Source organism: Phoca vitulina, unplaced genomic scaffold (genome assembly GCF_004348235.1).
Source record: "Phoca vitulina isolate PV1807 unplaced genomic scaffold, GSC_HSeal_1.0 scaffold121, whole genome shotgun sequence".
Taxonomy (NCBI): domain Eukaryota; kingdom Metazoa; phylum Chordata; class Mammalia; order Carnivora; family Phocidae; genus Phoca; species Phoca vitulina.
In genome coordinates this window covers 509,781-528,991 of record NW_022589824.1, presented here as the reverse complement: position 1 = coordinate 528,991, position 19,211 = coordinate 509,781, and the positions used below count along the sequence as shown (strand labels likewise).

At 53.6% G+C, this 19,211-nt stretch overlaps 1 protein-coding gene across 4 annotated transcripts in view; it reads left to right on the top strand.

Moving 5' to 3' along the window:
- The window catches only part of PNPLA7 (patatin like phospholipase domain containing 7), a 63,915-nt gene that overhangs the window by 39,383 nt on the left and 5,321 nt on the right, over positions 1-19,211 (top strand). For all 4 annotated transcript variants that reach the window (XM_032398812.1, XM_032398814.1, XM_032398813.1 and 1 more), the window contains exons 22-27: positions 1,696-1,845; positions 8,763-8,826; positions 9,025-9,193; positions 10,269-10,451; positions 11,191-11,309; positions 18,396-18,552. In XM_032398812.1, coding sequence (XP_032254703.1) covers positions 1,696-1,845; positions 8,763-8,826; positions 9,025-9,193; positions 10,269-10,451; positions 11,191-11,309; positions 18,396-18,552 — 842 coding nt within the window. The remainder of the gene's footprint in view (positions 1-1,695; positions 1,846-8,762; positions 8,827-9,024; positions 9,194-10,268; positions 10,452-11,190; positions 11,310-18,395; positions 18,553-19,211) is intronic.

Genomic DNA, 19,211 nt, shown 5'->3' with positions numbered 1-19,211 from the left:
TATTACTCTGGTCTGCCCTACTGTGCGCTCCCCAGAGCCGGGGTGGAGGCTGGCTGGTGTCATGGGTGGGCCACGCGGAGGTGAGCCCAGGACTTCACGCTAGGTTTCGAGAATTCCTTCTCCGTCCCTCTTTTCTCTGCGATTTCCCTGCTCCGGTGCAGGGTGTGGAGAGCTGGGGGGCTCCGCCCCGCTGTGTCTGCAGCCCCAGGCAAGTGCCTGCTTAGGCTGGGTGCCCTGGGAGGGACCCCTGGAGGCAGCACTGGGCTGGGAGGGGTGGAGCCTGCCTGGCTGGAGCTGGGGAGGGGCGGGGGCACTGCTGTGTTGGTGGAGTGCTTGCGGGGGGTGAAGGCCCCGGTCCGTCCCGTCTGCCCTCCTCTCTGCACCCTTCTGAGCCCCCTTGTAACTGTCAGCAGCAGTTAGGTGGCATGTGCCTGCCCTATCTCCCTCTTGGCCAGAACTAGGACCTCCCAGTGCCTCTGGTGAAGGCGAAGAGAGAGCTGTGCAAAGCTAGCAAGAGAGTCCCCTTTGGTTCTGCCTCAGACGGAGGGTTCTGACATCAGAGGTCGCTAGAAAAGACAGAGAGGAGGGGGCTTCCCAGAGGAGAAGTTGTGGGAAAACTGCTGCAAAGAGGCCCCTCTGCCACCCTGTGTGCACCCCGTGACCCGCTCATGGCCTTTTCTTTCCCTGCCCCAGACCAGCCCTGAGCTGCGTCCTCTCTCTGCTGTCCTGCATCCCCTCTGGTTTCTGGGTCAGGCCATGCAGGGACACACCCGGGACTCAAGAACTGCCATTCCTCACCCAGGGTGAGATGAGCAGACTCAGAAATGGACGCTGTCTTGGAGGAGCTGGGCCCTTCCGGTGTGGCCAGTGCATGCGCATGGCTGTGCGCTGCAGAGGTCAGGAGGGTCTGCGTGGGAGTTGGGGGCTTGGCAGCCGGCTGGCTGGGCCAGGCAAGCAGCATGGAGCAGGCCGGGGCAGCGGGCAGTCGGGGAGCCGGGAAGAGAGCCCTTGGCGTGTGCAGGTTGCAGGAGACCAGAGTCTGCCTGGGATGTGGCCAGCAGGAGGGTGAGGCTGCCCCCCACCCCTCACCGCCTCTTTCGTGAAAATAGGAGTTGCTCCTGGCCAAGAAATGACCACTGTTGGAAATAAAGTCCCAGGGACCCTCTAACTAATGACTCTGTGGGTCGGCGGGCCTGCTGCCTCCTTCCCTGCTGCCGTGGGGGCCCCAGGGAGGCACTGAGTTTCCTGGGCCTCACAGCTAGAGGACAGAGCCGTGGTCTCAGGGACAGGAGGCTCTCACTGCACTGGCTTGTTGTTCAAAGGTTCAGGCTGCTGCGCCCCACAGGTCGCTCTCACTGTTTCTACAGTGCGTGGTGGAAACACGGCAGGAGGCGGGCCTGACCTCCGAGGTTTCTCTGGGTCTCAGGGTCTTTTCTGTATGCTGTGCCTCTCATCAGTGAGGCCTGAGTCCTGGAGTGTGTGAACTGCAAGGTGCTCACAGTATGGGAAAGGCAGGGTGGTCCGGTGGGTGGGCACGAGACGCTTTGGTTATGGAGGCCTGGAGCAAGCCCTGGGGCCCCTTCCTCTCTCCCAGGCCCTTGTGTCCTGGTGCCCTCGAGAAACAATTAGAGACACTCAGAGGCTGTCAGCCGCAGCCCAGCCTCTTAGGCCGATGCACGACCCTGTGCTCCGCAGGTCACCAGTTTGGGCTGCACACCACAGGCAGCAAGTGGGACTCGGGGAACCCCGCCAGCAACCTCTCCACGGTGGCTGTCATGCCTGTGTCCGAGGATGTGCCCCTCACCGCCTTTGCCCTGGAGCTCAAGCACGCCCTCAGTGCCATCGGTAAGTCCTGCGCAAGGCCACCAGGGTCCTCGGGAGCCCTCCTCCTCTTGCCTCGTGATCCTTCTGGTTCCTTCTGCAAGGGCAGTTATTGTCACCTTCACAGCTAAGCCTTGTGGATGCTGGGGAGAGGGCTGCCGGGGGCAGGAGAGCATCCGCCCGGCGTCCTGACAGTCTTGATGGCAAACACGGTCTTGTGGGCGCCTGGCTGGGCCTCCCTGCACCTGTGGCTCGGGGATCCCGCCTTCTACCCGGAGGGGACACTGCAGTGGCTGCAGGAGCTGACTGGCCGTGTGGAAAATGCCCTCGGTTGGGGTCAGGGTGCTTGGGTAGTATTTCCAAATTCCTGATAGCCGTTAAACGTTGGAATTTGAGAACAAGGAATAGAAATTCCCGAGCTCTTAGGAATTCCCAAAATCATAAAGTGTCTGTATTCCTTTTTTTTTTTTTAAGTTTTGTTTATTTGAGAGAGGGAGCGGGGGCAGAGGCGGAGGGAGGGAGAGAATCTCCAGCAGGCTCCACGCACACTGTGGAGCCCGACACGGGGCTCGATCCCACGACCCCGAGATCATGACCTGAGCCGAAATCAAGAGTCAGATGCTCAACCGACTGAGCCACCCACGAGCCCCAAAGTGTCCTGTATTCTTAATACTTTATTTATAAGTTTTTATATAACTGTGAGTGACCATAATAATAGTAGATCAACTTTCTGTGATGTGGTTATACTGAAAATTTCAGGGGTTGTATTTTTTAAAATGGCATAATAATAAATACAGTGAGTGTTCTATTACTGTCCTGAAACGGGGTCTGTGAGAAGAGTGTGTATGTTAATACTCTGCCTGAGGTAGACATTTGACAATAGAAAGCATTAAATAAATACCAAATAAAAATGATCTATAAAATTGGAAGATACTACTCTAGGTCCTTAAAACTTAATCTCAAAACAAAATTCCAGGGTGGTGGGGGGATGGGTTAGCCTGGTGATGGGCATTAAGGAGGGCACGTTCTGCGTGGAGCACTGGGTGTTATACGCAGACAGTCAATCATGGAGCAAAAACAAATGATGTACTGTATGGTGACATAACATCATAATAAGTAAAATAAAAAAACAAAACAAAACAAAACTCTGAAACACAGAAGGCACTCGCTGTAACAGACAGCCCCGCTGTGGGGGTCCTGTTCGTCTCCTGTTGGCGTCGCTCACACTGTCCAGGGCACGCAGAGCGTCTCCAAGTCCTACAGCAGAGATGTGCTGCTTTCATAAAAGCTTATTCCGTTTTTTAAAAAAACTTTATTTTGTAATAATTACAGATTCACAGGAAGTTGCAAAAACAGTAAAGGGAGGATCATGTACCCTTCCCCCGGGTGACGACACGGTAGCACCCGGTCAAGGTCAGGAAGGTCACGGGTGCGGTCTGCAGGCCTGCACACGTCACCTGCGTCGATGTGGGCTCTGCGGCCCCGACTCCCGGGCAGGTTCCTGCCGCTGCCACTGGGTGCAGGCCCCCGCCGCCCCTGCAGCTCATAACCCGGGGCCTGTTCTGAGAGGACCCTAAAAATGGAGTCGTGCACGGATGACCTCTGGACGCAGGCGTCCCTTTCACCGTGGAGCAGTGCGGCTCTGTGACTTCTTGTGTAAAGGCTTTTGTGCGCACCTAAGTTTTCCTTTGTCTGGATCGACGTCTAGGCATGGGGTGAGTGTGGTCAGCGTGTGTGCAGTCCTTCTAGAGGGCTGCACCCTGCACGCTCCCGCCGCCCCGCCCCTGCTTGTCCTCGCCAGCCCTCGGAGCTGTTACTGGTTTTTATTTCTGCTGTTATTTTTTTTTAGCAGGCTCCACGCCCAGCGTGTCACCCAGTGTGGGGCTTGAACTCACGGCCCTGAGTTCGTGACCTGAGCCAAGGTCAAAAGCCGGGCGCTCAACCAACTGCGCCACCCAGGCGCCCCGTGTCTGCTGCTCTGTTGGATGGGCAGTGAGAGCAGCTCATGGCTCCGTCTTGGTTTCTCTGATGGTTCACGATGCCAAATGTCTCTCCCCGTACTTTTTTACCATCTGCACATCCTCTCTGGTGAAATATCTGTTCACGACGTCCTGTCTTTTGCTCTGTTTGTTTTCTTACTGTTGAGGTTTGAGAATTCCTCACACCCTCCAGACATGGGCTCTTTGGCTGGCCTGGGGGTGCAGCCGCCCCTCTGACGCCCCGTCCACTTTCACAGGCAGAACTCTAAGTTGTGGTGAAGTCCACTTTATCCATTTTTTTCCTTTTATGGAACATGCTTTCAGTAGCATTTCTAAAAACTCTGCACCTAGCCCTAGGGCCTAGGTTTTCTCCTATGTTTTTTCAAAAGGCCTGAAGTTCTACATTTTTTTTTTAAGATTTATTTATTTGAGAGGACATGCGTGCGTGTGGCAGGTGGGGAGGGACAAAGGGAGAGCGAGAGAGAGAACCTCAGTCAGGCTCCACGCCCAGTGCGGCTTGATCTCACGACGCCGAGATCAGACCTGAGCAGAAATCAAGAGTCAGACACTTGACCGACTAAGCCCTCCAGGCGCCCCCTGAGGTTCCAGTCTACATTTAACTTAATGATCTGTTTTGGGGCTAATTTTTGTAAAAGGTGTGAAGTTTAGTAGAGGTTTATTTTCTTGCTTATGGATATTCAGTTTTCCCACCATCATTTATTGAGAAACGACCCCTCTCCCACTGAATGATCTTGGCACCCTGCCGAGAACTGTTTTATATCGCTGAGGGTCCGTTTCTGGGCCCTTCTCTCCCAGGGTCTGTACGTCTGTCTTCATGTCAGCACCGCGCTGTGTTGATTGCTGTAGCTTTGTAGTAGGTTTGGAAGTCAGGAAGCGTGAGGCCTCCAGCTCTGTTCTTCTGCAAGACTGTTTTGCTGTTCAGGGTCCCTGAGATCCGTATGAATTTCAGGATTGGTTTTTCTCTATCTGTAAAAAATGGCATTGGGATTTTGACAGGGATCGCACTGACTCTGTGGTTCGCCCCGGGTGTCCAGGCGCTTCAACAATGTTCAGTCTTCCAACCCACGCACACGGGACGCGTTTCCACATACTTACGTCTTCTTTCATCTCTTTCAGCAATGTTTTGTGGTTTTTGGTGTACAAGTCTTTTGTCTCCTTGGTTAAGTTTATTCCTTATATTTTGCTCTTTTTGATGCTATTATAAATTATTTTTCTTAACCCCCCTTTTTTTTCTGATGGTTTATGGTCACTGTATAGGAACACAACTGACATCTGTGTTATTTTTATATCCTGCAACTTCATTTATTAGTTGTGGGCTTTTTGGGGTTCTCTACATATAAGATCATATCGTCTGCAAGCAGAGATGTTACTTTTTCCTTTCCAGTTTTGACGCCTTTTATATCTTTTCTTTCTTTCTTTCTTTTTTTTGCCTAAGTGCTCTGGCTGGGACTCCCAGCACACTGTCGGATAGAAGTAGTAAGGGTGGCCGTCCTCTCCTTGTTCCTGATCTTAGGGGAGAGCTCTCAGTCTTGCACCACTGAGTGTGATGTCCGCTCAGGTTTTTATGTGTGGCCTTTCATATACTGAAGAAGTTTCTTCCCATTAATAGTTGGGTTTTGTTTTTTTTTTTTAAGATTTTATTTTTAAGTAATCTCTACACCCCACATAGGGCTTGAACTCATAACCCTGAGATCAAGAGTCGCACACTCCGCTGACTGAGCCAGCCAGGTGCCCTCCTTTTTATTTCTGTAAGATTAATAATGTCCCACTATCATTTCTGATTTTAATAATTTGAGTCTTCTCTCTTTTTTTCTTTATTCATCTAGCTTAAGGTTTGTCAGTTTTGTTAATTCTTTCAAAGAACCAACTTTTGGTTTCATTGGTTTTCTCTGTTGTTTTTCTGTTCTCCATTTTATTTATCTCTGTTCTAATCTCGATTATTTCCTTTCTTCTGTTTGCTCTGGGTTTAGTTACTGTTCTTTTCCTAGTTACCCAAGGTATAAAGTTAGGTCCTTCATAAAAAAAACTTAAAGTCTCAGCAAACTGAAGACACGGAAGAACCTTAAATGCATGTTACTAAATGAGAGAAGCCAATCTGAGAAGGCTGCATACTGTGTGATTCCAACTCTCTGGCATTCTGGAAAAGGCAAAACTATGGACACGGTAAAGAGATCAGCGGTTTCCAGGGGTCAGGGGGGTGGAGGCATGAAAAAGGAGAGCATGGAGGAGGATTTTTAGGGCAGTGAAAATACTCTGTGTGATAGCACAGTAGTGGATATGTGTCATTCCGCGTTTGTCCAAACCCATACAGTGTACAACATAAAGAACCCTAATATGCACGCTGGACTTCAGTTCATCCTAATGGGTCAGTACTGGCTCATGGACTGTAACAACGTACCACATTAATGCAAGATGCTGGTAACCGGGAACAGGCTGGTGGAGGTAGGGGAGAGGAGGATGTATACGGGAACTCTGTGTACTTTCTGCTCAATTTTTCCATAGACCTAAATAAAAATAAAGTCTATAAATTATTTAAATAAATAAATAAAGCTAGGTCCTTGGTTTGAGATCTTTCTTCTTTCTTCCAAGCACGTTGGTAGCTCTGGGCTCCTCTCTCCACAGCCAACTGCTCCCTCCCTGCATTTGGGATGCTGTGTTTGTGTTTCGTCTGGTCTCTGGGTTTCTTCTTTGACCTGCGGGTAGTTCAGGAGGGTGGTGTTTAATTTCCACACATTTGTGAATTTTCTGGTTCTCCTGTTACCGATTTCTAGTTTCACACCATTGTGGCCAGAAATGATACTTTGTATGATTTCAGTCTTAAAGCTTATTAAGACTGGTTTTGTGGCCTAACATATAATCTGTCCTAGAGGATGTCCTGGGTTATGTTGTTGTTGTTGTTGTTGAAGTAAGTTCTGTGCCCATGATGGGGCTCAAACTTACGACCCCGAGATCAAGCGTCGCACGCTCCATGGACGGAGCCAGCCTGGCGCGCCTGGGAAGAGTGTGTGGTCCGCTTCTCTGGGTGGTTAGTCTTGTCTCTGTGCATTGTGGTGAGTGTGTGGTGGCCTCTCCTTGTGGCTTCGATTTGTATGCCCCGTGACCAAGAAGTTAGTTTGTTCGTTGGCCATCAGAGTGCCCTTTCTGTAGGTGCCCGCCAGGTGGCCCAGCATCTTTCTGTTGGGTTGCTGTCTTCCCCTTGGTGGTGGGCACAGTTCTTTATGTGACCCGGACACAGTCCCTTGTTTGGGTGCCGAGACCGCACGTATCTTTCTCTCTCTGTGGTTTGATTTTGTATTCTTTTAATGATGTCTTTTGAAAACAGAAGTTCTTCATTCTAATTCAGGCCAATTTATCAATTTTTTTCTTACATCATTACTGCTTTTGTATGTTCCTGAAGGAAGTGCGTGCTGCCCCCAAGCATGAAGATGTTCTTCTAAACGCTTTGCAGTTTTACCTTTCCTTTTCAGTTTGCAGTCCTTTGGGATTGCTTCTGGTGACGATGTCTGTAGGGTTCCTCAGCGACTCAGACCCTCCTTTCGAGAGCCTGAACTTGGCCCACTGCCGCGCTGGCATCGTTGCCCAAAGTCAGGTGCCCGTGCTTGTGCAGGTTGCTTTCCCTTCTGGAGGGAGATTCTAGGCTGGTGGCCATTTTCTCCTAGCACTTGGAGGTGTTGTTCTGCTTCCTCAGCTTCCAGTGTTTGGGAAGGACTATCTGGCAGCCAGGCCAGAGCAGGTTGGAGCAGCAGCCGGACGCCCGCTTCAGCTACACCCCAAGTGTGGGCGAGCCATCCTGTTTCTCCTCCCTGCCCTGGACCTGCTTACCCCTGGCCTTCAGCAGACCCTGCTAGGGACAGGGTTGGTCTCCGTGCTGTGGGAGCCCAGAGCACCACCTCTGCTGGCTCCACACTTCCCTGAGGGCCCCCTCAGAGCCCCCCTGAGTCTAGGCAGGGGTGTCCACACGGGAGACGTGCCCCAGTGGGTAGGTAGAGACCAGCCTGGGGTCCCTGGTGGGCCTGAGGGCTGGGCTCCTCACTGTTCCTGCAGCCAGACACAGCCTGCCATTCCCATCACATCCTGTATGATGTCCAAGAGAGGTGGTCAAGACACATCACTGTGGTGCCCAGCAGGGCCCGCCCTTGCAGGCCCATGATGCAGCCCAGCCCTAAGAGGTCTCCCTCCCTCTGTAGGACCCCTGCTGATGACCAGCTAGGGCTTGTAGCCAGGAGTGCAGGCCCCCAACAGGACGAGCCCCCTCACCCAAGCCCCTGCCACTTAGGTCCGAGACACCCGTGCCACATCTCAGCAGGGGCACCATCGTCGTAGGACACACCACTATTTTGTGTGCCTCTAGGAAAGCAGATGCTGCTAGTTAAAATACGATGCAATGATTTCTTAGTCTCACCTTTTAACGGAAGCTCTTGGAGAGCTCTGTACAAGAAGAAAGCCCTCAGGACTTCTGGGTCCTCTCCAGCCCAGGGTTGTGGGTGCTCATCTGCAGCCTCCAGTGCATGTGAGCCCCTGGTGACCTTTCTGCAGATTCTGTTGCTGGAACTCCTGGTTGGGCAGGCCGCGGCCGCTGTGTCCACGTAGGCATCACAGAGGAAAGATGCACGCTGATTTCAGACACACAAGATTGAAAAGATGTGCATCTCCACATGGGTGAATACACCAATGACACGTATTGAATCCAGCCAGCCTTGCTCATCTGGGTTTGGGGAATTCTATATTATCTTGCATTTTACAAGCTGTGCTTCCCATGCTCCTGACACACACACACAGTCTCTGTTGCAAAAATTTGAATCCTTCCTGTGCAGGCAAAGAGACTGAGGTTCAGAGAGCCCCCCACCACCTGTTGAGGTTTTGTCTTCAGGCCCTGGGGCTGCTGGTCCCGGGAGCTGGGCTGTCAGGACAGTTTTCTGTAGTTAGTGTTTGTGTTTTCAGGCCCCATCCTGCTGCTGACCAGTGACAACATAAAACAGCGCCTTGGCTCCGCTGCTCTGGACAGGTACGCGGCCTCTGTGTGGGGACAGCCTGGCCCACCCCAGCTTCCTGCTCACTCCTGCTGCTGCAGGTCCAAGCATAGCCTGGCATCTGCATCCCCCACGCCCCCTGTGTTTGTGCACCCCCCACCGTCCGCAGCGCCAGTGCCTGCCCACCCCCAGGTCCACGCTCTGGCATCTGTGCCCCTCCACGTGTCTTCTAGTATCCACGAGTACCGGCTGTCCAGCTGGCTGGGGCAGCAGGAGGACATCCACCGGATCGTGCTCTACCAGGCGGACAGCACACTAACACCTTGGACCCAGCGCTGCATCCGGCAAGCTGACTGCATCCTCATCGTGGGCCTGGGCGAGCAGGAGCCCACGGTGGGCGAGGTGAGCCGGCGGGCCTGGGGGTGGGCCTGGGCTGGCGGGGCCTCGGTGCGAGGGCTGGCAGTGGCTAGGGCAAGGCAGAGGTGGGGGTAGTGGTGGCAGGCTGCAGGCTGGGCAGGTCCTGGTCGGGGCCCACTCTTCACACCCCTCTGTTTCTCTGTCTTTTCCTTTGAATGAAATATTTCAAGAACGCAGGAAAAGACAGATAATAAAAGCCAACACCCAGATCTCTGCCCTGCTTTGGAAACATTTTGCTGTGTTCACCTCTGGTGGTTTCAGCACAAAGCAGGGCAGGTGCCCTGAAGTGGCCCCCAGGGGGCCTCTTGTGAAGTTGCGTCTTTTCTATTTTACTATGAATGTACACAGTACTGTTTTTCAGGTCTAAATTTGATAAAAATAGTGTCCTATTTTATATCCCTTTGAAATGTCCTTTTTTCCTCAACACTTAGGTGTTTAAGCTTTATCCATATTGTTCCACTCATTTTTATGACTGTTTAGTTTCCTATTTGTGAGTACCCCACCATCTGTCTGTTCTCAGCTGTGAAGTTGCATCGTCGGCCCACTTTGTTTCCAGCTTCAAGGGTATGAAGTGTAGGCTGGCCATTCCTTCCGTGCACATTACGTTCCCCACCTCCTTCTCTCTGACCTTGGGGCAGCTAAAAATTACCCATCTCTGAAGCAGGTTCCTCTGCCGCAAGGGAGAGTGTTTGCAGATACGTCATTGAGAAGGTCACAGTGTGTGCCCACGAGGTGGTGGTGGGGCAGCAGATGGGGAGGAGGCCCCCCCCCTCCTGTGCACCCCCACCACTCCCTGCGGCCACTCTCCCCTAGCCCCGCGTGAAGCAGGCACATGGCCAGGCAGACCCCGGGGTCACAGCTTTGACAGCCCAAGGGCAGAACACACACAGCTGAGCTGGCTCACAGGACCCGGCTGCCACCTGCCAAGGCCCTGCCCTTGACCCTCCTGCCTGTGCGGGGCGGGTCAGTGGGGCCATGTCCAGAGTGGCGTCTCTGTGACAGCTCACCCCTGGCCTTCAGCTCTGCCCTGCCCGCGCCCTCAGGCTCTGCTCTCCTGCAGCTGGAGCGGATGCTGGAGAGCAGAGCTGTGCGTGCCCAGAAGCAGCTGATCCTGCTGCACCGGGAGGACGGGCCGGCACCCTCCCGCACCGTCGAGTGGCTGAACATGCGGAGCTGGTGCTCTGGCCACCTGCACCTCTGCTGCCCCCGCCGCGTCTTCTCCAGGAGAAGCATGCCCAAGCTGGTGAGGTCTGGGCGGTGGGCCGGCCCCATGGGAGCTCCCGGCCTCCAGAACACAGCCTTTCTGACTTGCTTTGTGATTGAGTAGTGTATTTCCTTCACGTTCCCTCTTCGGGTCTCTGTAGTCTGAGCTTCTAGGGGCGCTGATGAGGGGGGCTTGCCTCTCTGTAAGCTCACATTTGCTTGAGCTTGATCTTTGGGAGCGGTACCTGGGAGATGGATGTAGCCCCTGTCCATGAGCAGGTGTCCGTCTTTGGGGTCGCAGAGGGGAGGCATGTAGCCTGACAGACATGCTGGCACGCACGTACCTCCACAGGGAGCCTAGGAGAGTTGGGGGACGGGGGGGGGGGGGAGGTCACCAGGAGGGGAGCCTCCTCAGCCCTGGGGCTTGGGGGCTGGGCGCCCCAAAGGCTACCCACATGCCACAGCCTGCCTGGCCCCGCAGCTCAGTGGACAGTGTCCTGATAGCCCATGCCCTGGAGCAGCCTCCCCTTGGGGGTCTCTGGGGTCTCCTTCTGGGTCTGTGGGTGTGTAGCCCAGCTGCCCACACTGCCCCCTCACCCACATGCCCTGTAAGAGCTTCCTCCCGGGCAAGCCTGGGCACCAAGGTGCTGCCCGGGTCAGTATCAGACCCTGCTGTGCCCTGGAGAGGGCTCTGGGTCCCGAGTAGAGGAAGCCGCCCTGGTCAGGCCACAGTGTGTGGGACTTGGCCCAGCCTCCCTGTCTCCTGGCCCCTCTCTCAGGTGGAAATGTACCAGCGAGTCTTCCAGAGGCCCCCAGACCGGCACTCAGACTTCTCCCGCCTTGCTCGGGTGCTGACTGGCAACGCCATTGCCTTGGTGCTCGGGGGAGGGGGGGCAAGGTGAGTCCCCACCCCGTGCGTGCTGATGACGAGGCCTTTGAGCTTGTCCTAGGAGCGGTCCCCGCAGATCAACCCCACGCGTGGCCGAGCAGTTTTCTGCACCTGGGTGCACCTTGCCAAGCAGTGCTCCCCATAGGCTGTGCCAGGTTTTATTTTATTTTTATTTTTTTTTAAAGATTTTATTTATTTGACAGAGAGACACAGCGAGAGAGGGAACACAAGCAGGGGGAGTGGGAGAGGGAGAAGCAGGCCTCCCGCGGAGCAGGGGGCCCGATGCGGGGCTCGATCCCAGGACCCTGGGACCATGACCTGAGCCGAAGGCAGACGCTCAACGACTGAGCCACCCAGGCGCCCCGTGTCCCAGGTTTTAACGGTGGCCAGGGCAGTAGACGATTTGTGTCTTGTTCTGATAGCCTTTGCTAGAGGTGTCTGCTTGTCCGTTAGCCTTTCGTGCCTCTTCTGAAAGCTCTGTTCTTACCTTTTGCCAGTCTTTCCACTGGGCTCCGGGTGAGTTTCTTTCCATTTTAATACACACTTTACGGAGTGCTGGCCTCATCTGCTTGCAGACCTAGAGCAGCTTTCTTGAGTTCGGTGGGCTAATGAGTTCCTTAAATGACCGCTACCCCGTGTTTGTCACTCTGGCCCTTGCCACCTTTCTCCTGAACTTGAAGAGGGATCTGTGCCTGGAGCAGAAGTGGGGCCCGGGTGCACCGTGAGGAGGTGTGATGAGACCCAGGCCTTCTGCTGGCGAACCAGATGCTTGTGGGAGGGCAGAGCAGGACTGCCATGTCCGTGCTGGACCCCTGCCCCTCGGAGGGAGGGAAGGCGGGCACGGGGCATCTGGGCTGGGTCCTGGGCTGGGGGGTGCACTGTGGGGTGGAGTCCCTCACGCGCCCCCACCCCCCGGTCAAGTGAGGCTCAGGGCTGTCCCTGGGCAGGGCCTCCCGAGCACTTTGCACAACCACCCGCCCCCCCAGCCCTGCTGCTGGTGCTGGCCTCTCTCCCCAGGAGCAGGTGCCTGGCTCAGCACCTCCAGTGTCCCAAGAGCATCGCTTTCAAAGTGAGCAGGAGGAGGGAGGGGCTCGGAAGAACTGAGGCCCCTTGGGAGTGCCGTGGCATTTGGAGGGGGCACTCTCCAAGGTGTCTCCTGCCTGTGGAGCCAGACCTGTGCTCATACCTGCCGAATCATGGTCAGAGATGTGGTCCAGCCTAGAGGCCAAGGACCCAGACCCTCTTGTCTAGAAAGGATCAGGAGAGTGTGGAGGAGCATGTCTGAGCCCGCTCTCTGCACTTCCCCACCTGGAAACCTCGGAGGCCTGGAGTCTGGCCTGAGGCCCTTACTGACAGGACAGTGGGTGGACACAGCCCCCACCCCTGATCGCCCCCGGACGTGGCCTGGCCTGGTGGTGCAGCATGAACTCTGTGCTCATTTGTCTGAGGCGATCCTCCTTGCACTGGGCTTGTACTTGAAAGCCGAGCCAAGGGGTCTAGAGAACCAGGTGACTTGCCTAATGTCGACAGACTGAAGGCAAGACCCAGGGTACTTCTGTGGGACTAGGACAGTGAGGTGGCCCAGACTTGGACCTGGTTTGTAGGCATGCTCAACAGCATGTTTAATGAAAATTTAGTTTTAGTCAAAATAATCCTTAGTTTAAAAGCCCTGTGGCCATCCCCTCGCAGTCCTCTGCCCCTCTTGCCCTGACACCAAGTCCAGAGGTATCCCAGGGACCGTCACCTGCAGCGTGTTGTCAGCTCTCTGCTCATCTGCGTTTCCAAGTAACATTCCTATTCTATCTGTTTGGTTTTTATCTGTCCATCCATCCTTCATCTACCTATCGTCTGTCGTCCATCTGTCCGCCCATCCGTCCATCCCCTGTCTTCTGTCTCTCAGTCCATCTCCCTCCTCACCACTCACAGTCCCAGTATGGTTCCCACACTGGCCCCACTGGTTGTCCCCCTGTCTCTTTCTCTGACAACATGGCTCATTGCACATGTGTGGCTGTGTGTCCTTCCTCGCAGCTGCCATTTGCTGTTTCCTGGGTGTCACGGATTAGTGCCCAGACCGCCCCTGGAGCGTCCGCCTCCTGTCTGTGCTTGCTGCCATCCCGGGCAGCTTCTGCTCCACCATGAGTGGGAGCCACCCCCCCCCCCAGGCTTCCCACCACCCCTGGGCTCTGCTGGTTGCTTCCCAGTCTGGCTGCTGGGACACGGTCTTGGAGTTTCCCTTCACTGTCATCCTGGGACCTGCCTTTGTCCCTCCCAAGTTCAGCTCCTTTTCTGGATTCCACACCTCCCTCTTTCCTGACACATTCCTGATTTGGGTAGCATTCCTGCTGTATACATTTCCTTAAAAGAAGATGTTTGGGAAGTAAAAGTTTTTGTTTTTGTTTTTGTTTTAAGATTTTATTTATTTGACAGAGAGACACAGCGAGAGAGGGAACACAAGCAGGGGGAGTGGGAGAGGGAGAAGCAGGCTTCCCGCAGAGCAGGGAGAAGCAGGCTTCCCGCAGAGCAGGGAGCCTGATGCGGGGCTTGATCCCAGGACCCTGGGATCATGACCTGAGCCGAAGGCAGACGCTCAACGACTGAGCCACCCAGGTGCCCCTTGGGAAGTAGAAGTTTTAAAAGGCTGCATAGCAGAAAATGTCCTCAGTGACGATTTGGGTGTGGAATCCAAGCTGGAAGTAATTTTCCCTGAGAATTTCTAAGGGATGCTGCTGCCGTTGTCTTTTGAGCTTCCAGAGTCCCTGTTGGGACGCCCAGTGGGGCCTGTTTTCCCTCTGAAAGCTGTGGGAGGGTCTCTTAGTTCCTGTGCCTGCAGGGACTTGGCCATGTGCCTTGGGAGCAGTCCATCCATCCACTACACTGGGTGGGCTCCAGGGGCCCTTCCAAATTTGGAAATCATGAGCTTCAGCCCTGGGGAATGTTCTATGATGTTCCCCCACCCTGGGCTCTGTCCTCTGTTCCTGGAGCTTCTGACGCTCGGTCAGGCATCTGAGATGGGCCCCCAAGCTCTCCTGTCTTTCTTCTCCCTTGTTTTCCATCTCTTTTTGTTCTGCTTTCCAGGTGGTTTTTCTCAAATAGATCTTCTGCTAAAGTATTTCTAATGTCTGGGGCGCCTGGGTGGCTCAGTCGGTTAAGCGTCTGCCTTTGGCTCAGGTCAGGATCCTGGGGTCCTGGGATCGAGTCCCACGTGGGGCTCCCTGCTCAGGGGGGAGTCTGCTTCTCCCTCTGCCTGCTGCCCCTGCTTGTGCTCTCTCTCTGACAAATAAATGAAGTCTTTAAAAAAAAAAAAAACCTTTAAAAAATATTTCTAATGTCTGAATGCTTTTTCCACGGTTTTCTCTCTTTGTTCCTCAAGTGTAATGCTGACTTTCTCTGAGAATATTCATGCAGGTGTCTTGCTCGCTTGCCTCGCTCTGCTCCTTGCGGGCTCGCGTCTGGCCGCACAGCCCTCTGAGTGAGGCGGTCTGCGTGCGCTAGGCCACATCGCAGTACTGGGGAGTGCGTCCCGCCGTCTGCCGCACCCTGCTCACCCTGCTCCTGGCCACTTGAGTTATTGTGGGGAAAATGGCTGTGACTGTCCTTGCACAGATCTGTGTGCTGTTCTTTCCTCTCAGGCAAGTACCTGCTTGTGGGGCTCGTTTTACACTCTGTGCCCCCCGCCAGCGATGTCTGATGTTCAGGCTCCCACGTTTTTGCCAACCCTTGGTATTATCAGGATTCTGAACTGCTGTAATGCGTGTGCAGGGGTCCTGTCCCTGGGGCCTGTTGATGTCATGTGCTTCCTGGCCATTTGTGTCTGTTTCGTAGCATTCACGTTCCTCGCTCATGTTTAACTGGTGGTTTGTCTTTTATTGTTGATTCAGAGGGATTATTTATATAGTCTGAACACAAGTCTTCTGCCAGGTATATTTATTGCTAATTTTGTCTCTCAATCTTTGACTTTGCATTTTCTCAATGGTATTTCTTTGAGGAACAGTTTTTAACTTCAATGAAGTGTGATTTTCCGTTTTCATGGTTATTGCTTCTGGTGTTCTGAGCGCCCTTGTCTGTCCCAAGGTCACAAAGGCATTCTGTCTTCTTCTGGAAGCTCTGTGCACATTCACGTCTGTGACCCACCTAATGTTTCTTGAGACTCTGTTTTGTAGCCACACCTCTGGCTGAAGACTTCCCTTCCCCTGAGGTCGCCGTGTCACCCACATGCCTCCAGGTGTGACCGTGTCTGGGCACCACCGCGCTGTCCCGGCCGCCTCGTGGTAAAGCTGGACTTCAGGCACTGCACATCCTTCCGTTTTGTTTTTGTTTTTTTCAAAATTGTCTTTGGCTGCTCTAGGTGCTTTGCACTTCTATATAAATTTTTTAGAATCAGCTAAGTATCTTACAAGATTTTTTTTCCTGTCGTAAATGTCATCTTCTAAATTTCAGTTTCAAAGTGTCGTTGCCAGTACGTAGAAATACAATCGGTGTTTGTTCCTCGATGCTGTGTCCTACAACCCTGCTAAATTCTCTTATTCTAGTGACTTTTTTATAGGCTTTTTTTTTTGCATTTCCTATGTACAAGTTACTTTTTTTGGGAATAAAGGCAGTTTTTCTTTTTCTTTCCAAAATATATTTACGTCTTTTGTTTCTTCTTTTTCTTGCCTTGTTGCCATGGGAGGGATGGCGTTTGCCTCTGTCATTGAGTGTGATCTTGGCGGCAGGTGTTTGCAGCCTCTGTCGGATCGAGGAGGTGCCCCTCTATTCTTAGCTTGCTGAGGGTGCATCATGAATGGTTTCTGTGTGTCTGTTAAGGTGGTGAATTACACTGATTTTTAAATAAAAACTAACACTGTGTTCTGGGGATAGACTCATTTGCCCACGGTGTGTTGTCCTGTTTGTATGTTGCTGGGCTCCCTTTGAATCTGAGTGCGCTTGTCCTTTCTTGAAACGCATGTAGGTTTGTTCGCTGGCTTCAAAATTGAGTTGGGAAGGGGTGCCTGGGTGGGTCAGGTCATGATCCCAGGGTCCTGGGATCGAGCCCCGCATCGGGCTGCCTGCTCAGTGGGAAGCCTGCTTCTCCCTCTCCCACTCCCCCTGCTTGTGTTCCCTCTCTCACTGTGTCTCTGTCAAATAAATAAAATCTTTAAAAATAAAAAAAAAATTGAGTTGGGAAGTGCTTCTTCTTTTCCTATTTTCTGAAATTTTTATGTAAGATCTGTGTTACTCTTCCTTATATGTTCAGTAGCGTTCACTAGTAAAACCATCTGGACATACAGTTTTCTTTGTGAAGATTTAAAAATTAAAGGCTCAGTTATGTTGATGGTTATAGTACGATTCAGATTTTCTCATGTCAGGTTTGGCAAGTTATGTTGTTCCAGGAACGCGTCCATTTTATCTGAATTTTTCCTACTTACGCATGAGGTTCACACTTACTTCTCACTGTTCTAACTGGGGCGTCCGTGCAGATGTGCCCTTTCTCACTCCCGACACCCCCTCCCTCCGAGTTGGTCCTCTTTCTTGTGTGTTTGTTTTCTGGTTCCTTAATGTCTGCTCTTATCTGTGTTATTTCCGTAATTTAACTTGTTTGACTTAAACTCTCTTTTTGTCCTAAGTTGTGGGTGGTAGATGTGTCGTGACCTCAGAGGACAGAGAGGCCGGCCCTCCTGCGCTGCTCCCGTGGACGCAGCGTGCCTTCTGCTCTCAGGCTGCTCGGGTTTCTTTCTGTCTCGGGTCTCCAGCAATGTGGGAATGGCTTTCTTTTGATTGATGCTTGGAGTTCATGATGCTCCCTTAATCTGAGGCTTGAAGTTGACGGTCAGTTCCGTCCAGACCACTGTCTGTCTGTCCAGGTACTGCCTCTGCCCCCTCCCCTTCTTCTCTTTCTGGGCTCCTCTGCCGGATCCCATGCGTCCTCTAGGCGCTCGGACGTCTATTCCGGGGAGCGGTCTCCATGGCTGCCATCCTGGGGTGTCCTGTGACTCAGTGAGCATCTTCTTCTGCCCTGTGTTCAGGGGGCTCTCTTCAGTGTGCCTGGCCTGCTGCCTAACCCGCCGATGGCACTCCTCGCATCAGACACCGTATCTCCACTTCTAAAGTTGCCGTTTGGCCCTGTCTTACAGTTTTTCAGTTCTGTGCCAAATATCAATCTTGTCTTTAATTTCTGGAAATTGTTTTTAGGCTTATACCTGAGTATTCAGTTTTTTTGTGGTGATATTAAATACTTTTTTAGTAGTGTTAAAATATGCATGCCATACCATTTTAAATATTTTTGACTGTAAAATTTGGTAGCATTAAGTGCATTCATGGTGTTGTGCAAACATCACTGTTCATCACCAGAACGTTCCATCTTCCCAAACTGAACCTCTGCCCCCACCCCCACCCCCCCGCCCCTGTTCTCCACTGTCTGTGTCTGTGGGCTTGACCCCTCCAGGTCCCTCAAGTGAGGGGAGTCCTTGTCCTTCTGTGTCCGGCTTCTTGCACTCAGCGGAAGGGGCTCACGTTCGTCCGCACAGTAGCCTGTGTCAGAATTCCGTTCCTTTCCAAGCCACGTCCCTCGTACACATGTGCGGCGCTTGGCTTCCTCATTCACCCAGCAGGCCTGCAGGCTGCTTACCCCTTCTGGGCCCTGGGACTTGCTGGGCGTGGTCATGGGGAGCCTGTGTCGTGTCCCTGTTGCCTGGCTCCTCACGCCTCTCTTGCTTGTTTCCTCCTGGCTGTGGTCACATGGCCTCTTCTCTGGGACTGGAGACTTTGTGGGCATCACAGATGAAAAATCGTAGCGGTGGTTTGAGGCTCCGGGCGATGGCTTCAGTCAGACGCTGGCTCTCCTGTCCCCATGGGGGCTCGGTCATGTCCCCCCCACCCCCTGCAGTGTTGCCCTCAGGGCGTTTATCAGGACCCGCTTCTGTGTGTCTTCCACCCTCCCGAGTCTGTGCAAAGCCTGTTCAGCTTCGCATCCCGTTTTCTGTGACTTATGCAAGAGGCCGGCACTGAGGAGGAGGGGTGGCTTGGGAGGACCATCTCTGGCGCCTTTTGCCAACGCACGGCAGGTTCCTGTCCCTGGCGACCGTGCTTACTCCTGCTCTGTGCTCCTGCTTGGTGTAGAGGCTGTGCCCAGGTCGGCATCATCCGGGCCCTGACGGAGTGTGGCATCCCTGTGGACATGGTTGGAGGGACGTCCATCGGGGCCTTCATGGGGGCCCTGTACTCCGAGGAGCGGAACTACAGCCAGATACGGATCCGGGCCAAGCAGTGGGCTGAGGTGAGGGGCCTCTGCCCTCCCTGGAGCTTAGCACCAGGTCCCTGGGGTGCTGCGGGAGCAGGAGGACATTGGGACCTTTGGCCCCTGCTCGTGGCTCTGCAGGGCTCTGGACTCAGAGCAGGGTTTGTGGGGTGGGGGGGGAAGGAGGAGCACAGAGCAAGTAAGGACATCAGTGTTGGGGGATGGGCTCTGGTTGGTGCCTGGTCTTAATTTATAAAGGTGACTGAGGACACCATGGGGAGGTCAGCGCCATTGGAAGGAAAGTTAGTTACCTGTAGTTCAACTGAGGGTCCGGTCACAGGCCAGGCAGACATTTCCCTTCCCCATCTCTGCTGGTCTGATGCAGGTGTGGGAATGGCCACGGAACGTTGGGCCTGATGGCCTCATTGTCCTCAGTGTGCGTTGGGTCATGGGAGTCTGCTGGGAGGCCACTCTGCAAGGCACGGTGGGGTGGGTCCTGTCCAGACTGTCCTCTTTCCCTGCCTTTCCTGGGTAGCCTTTGGCCTCCTGCCACGCTGAGGGAGGTGGTGGTTGTTGGGGCCGCCAGGCTTGGCTCTGCAGACTCTGGTGCTAGACAGGGGTGTCTTCAGGAGTGAGGGCCTTGCTAACCGTGGAGGACCCTGGGGGCCACCCTGTCCTGAGTCCCTGACCCAGCAGCG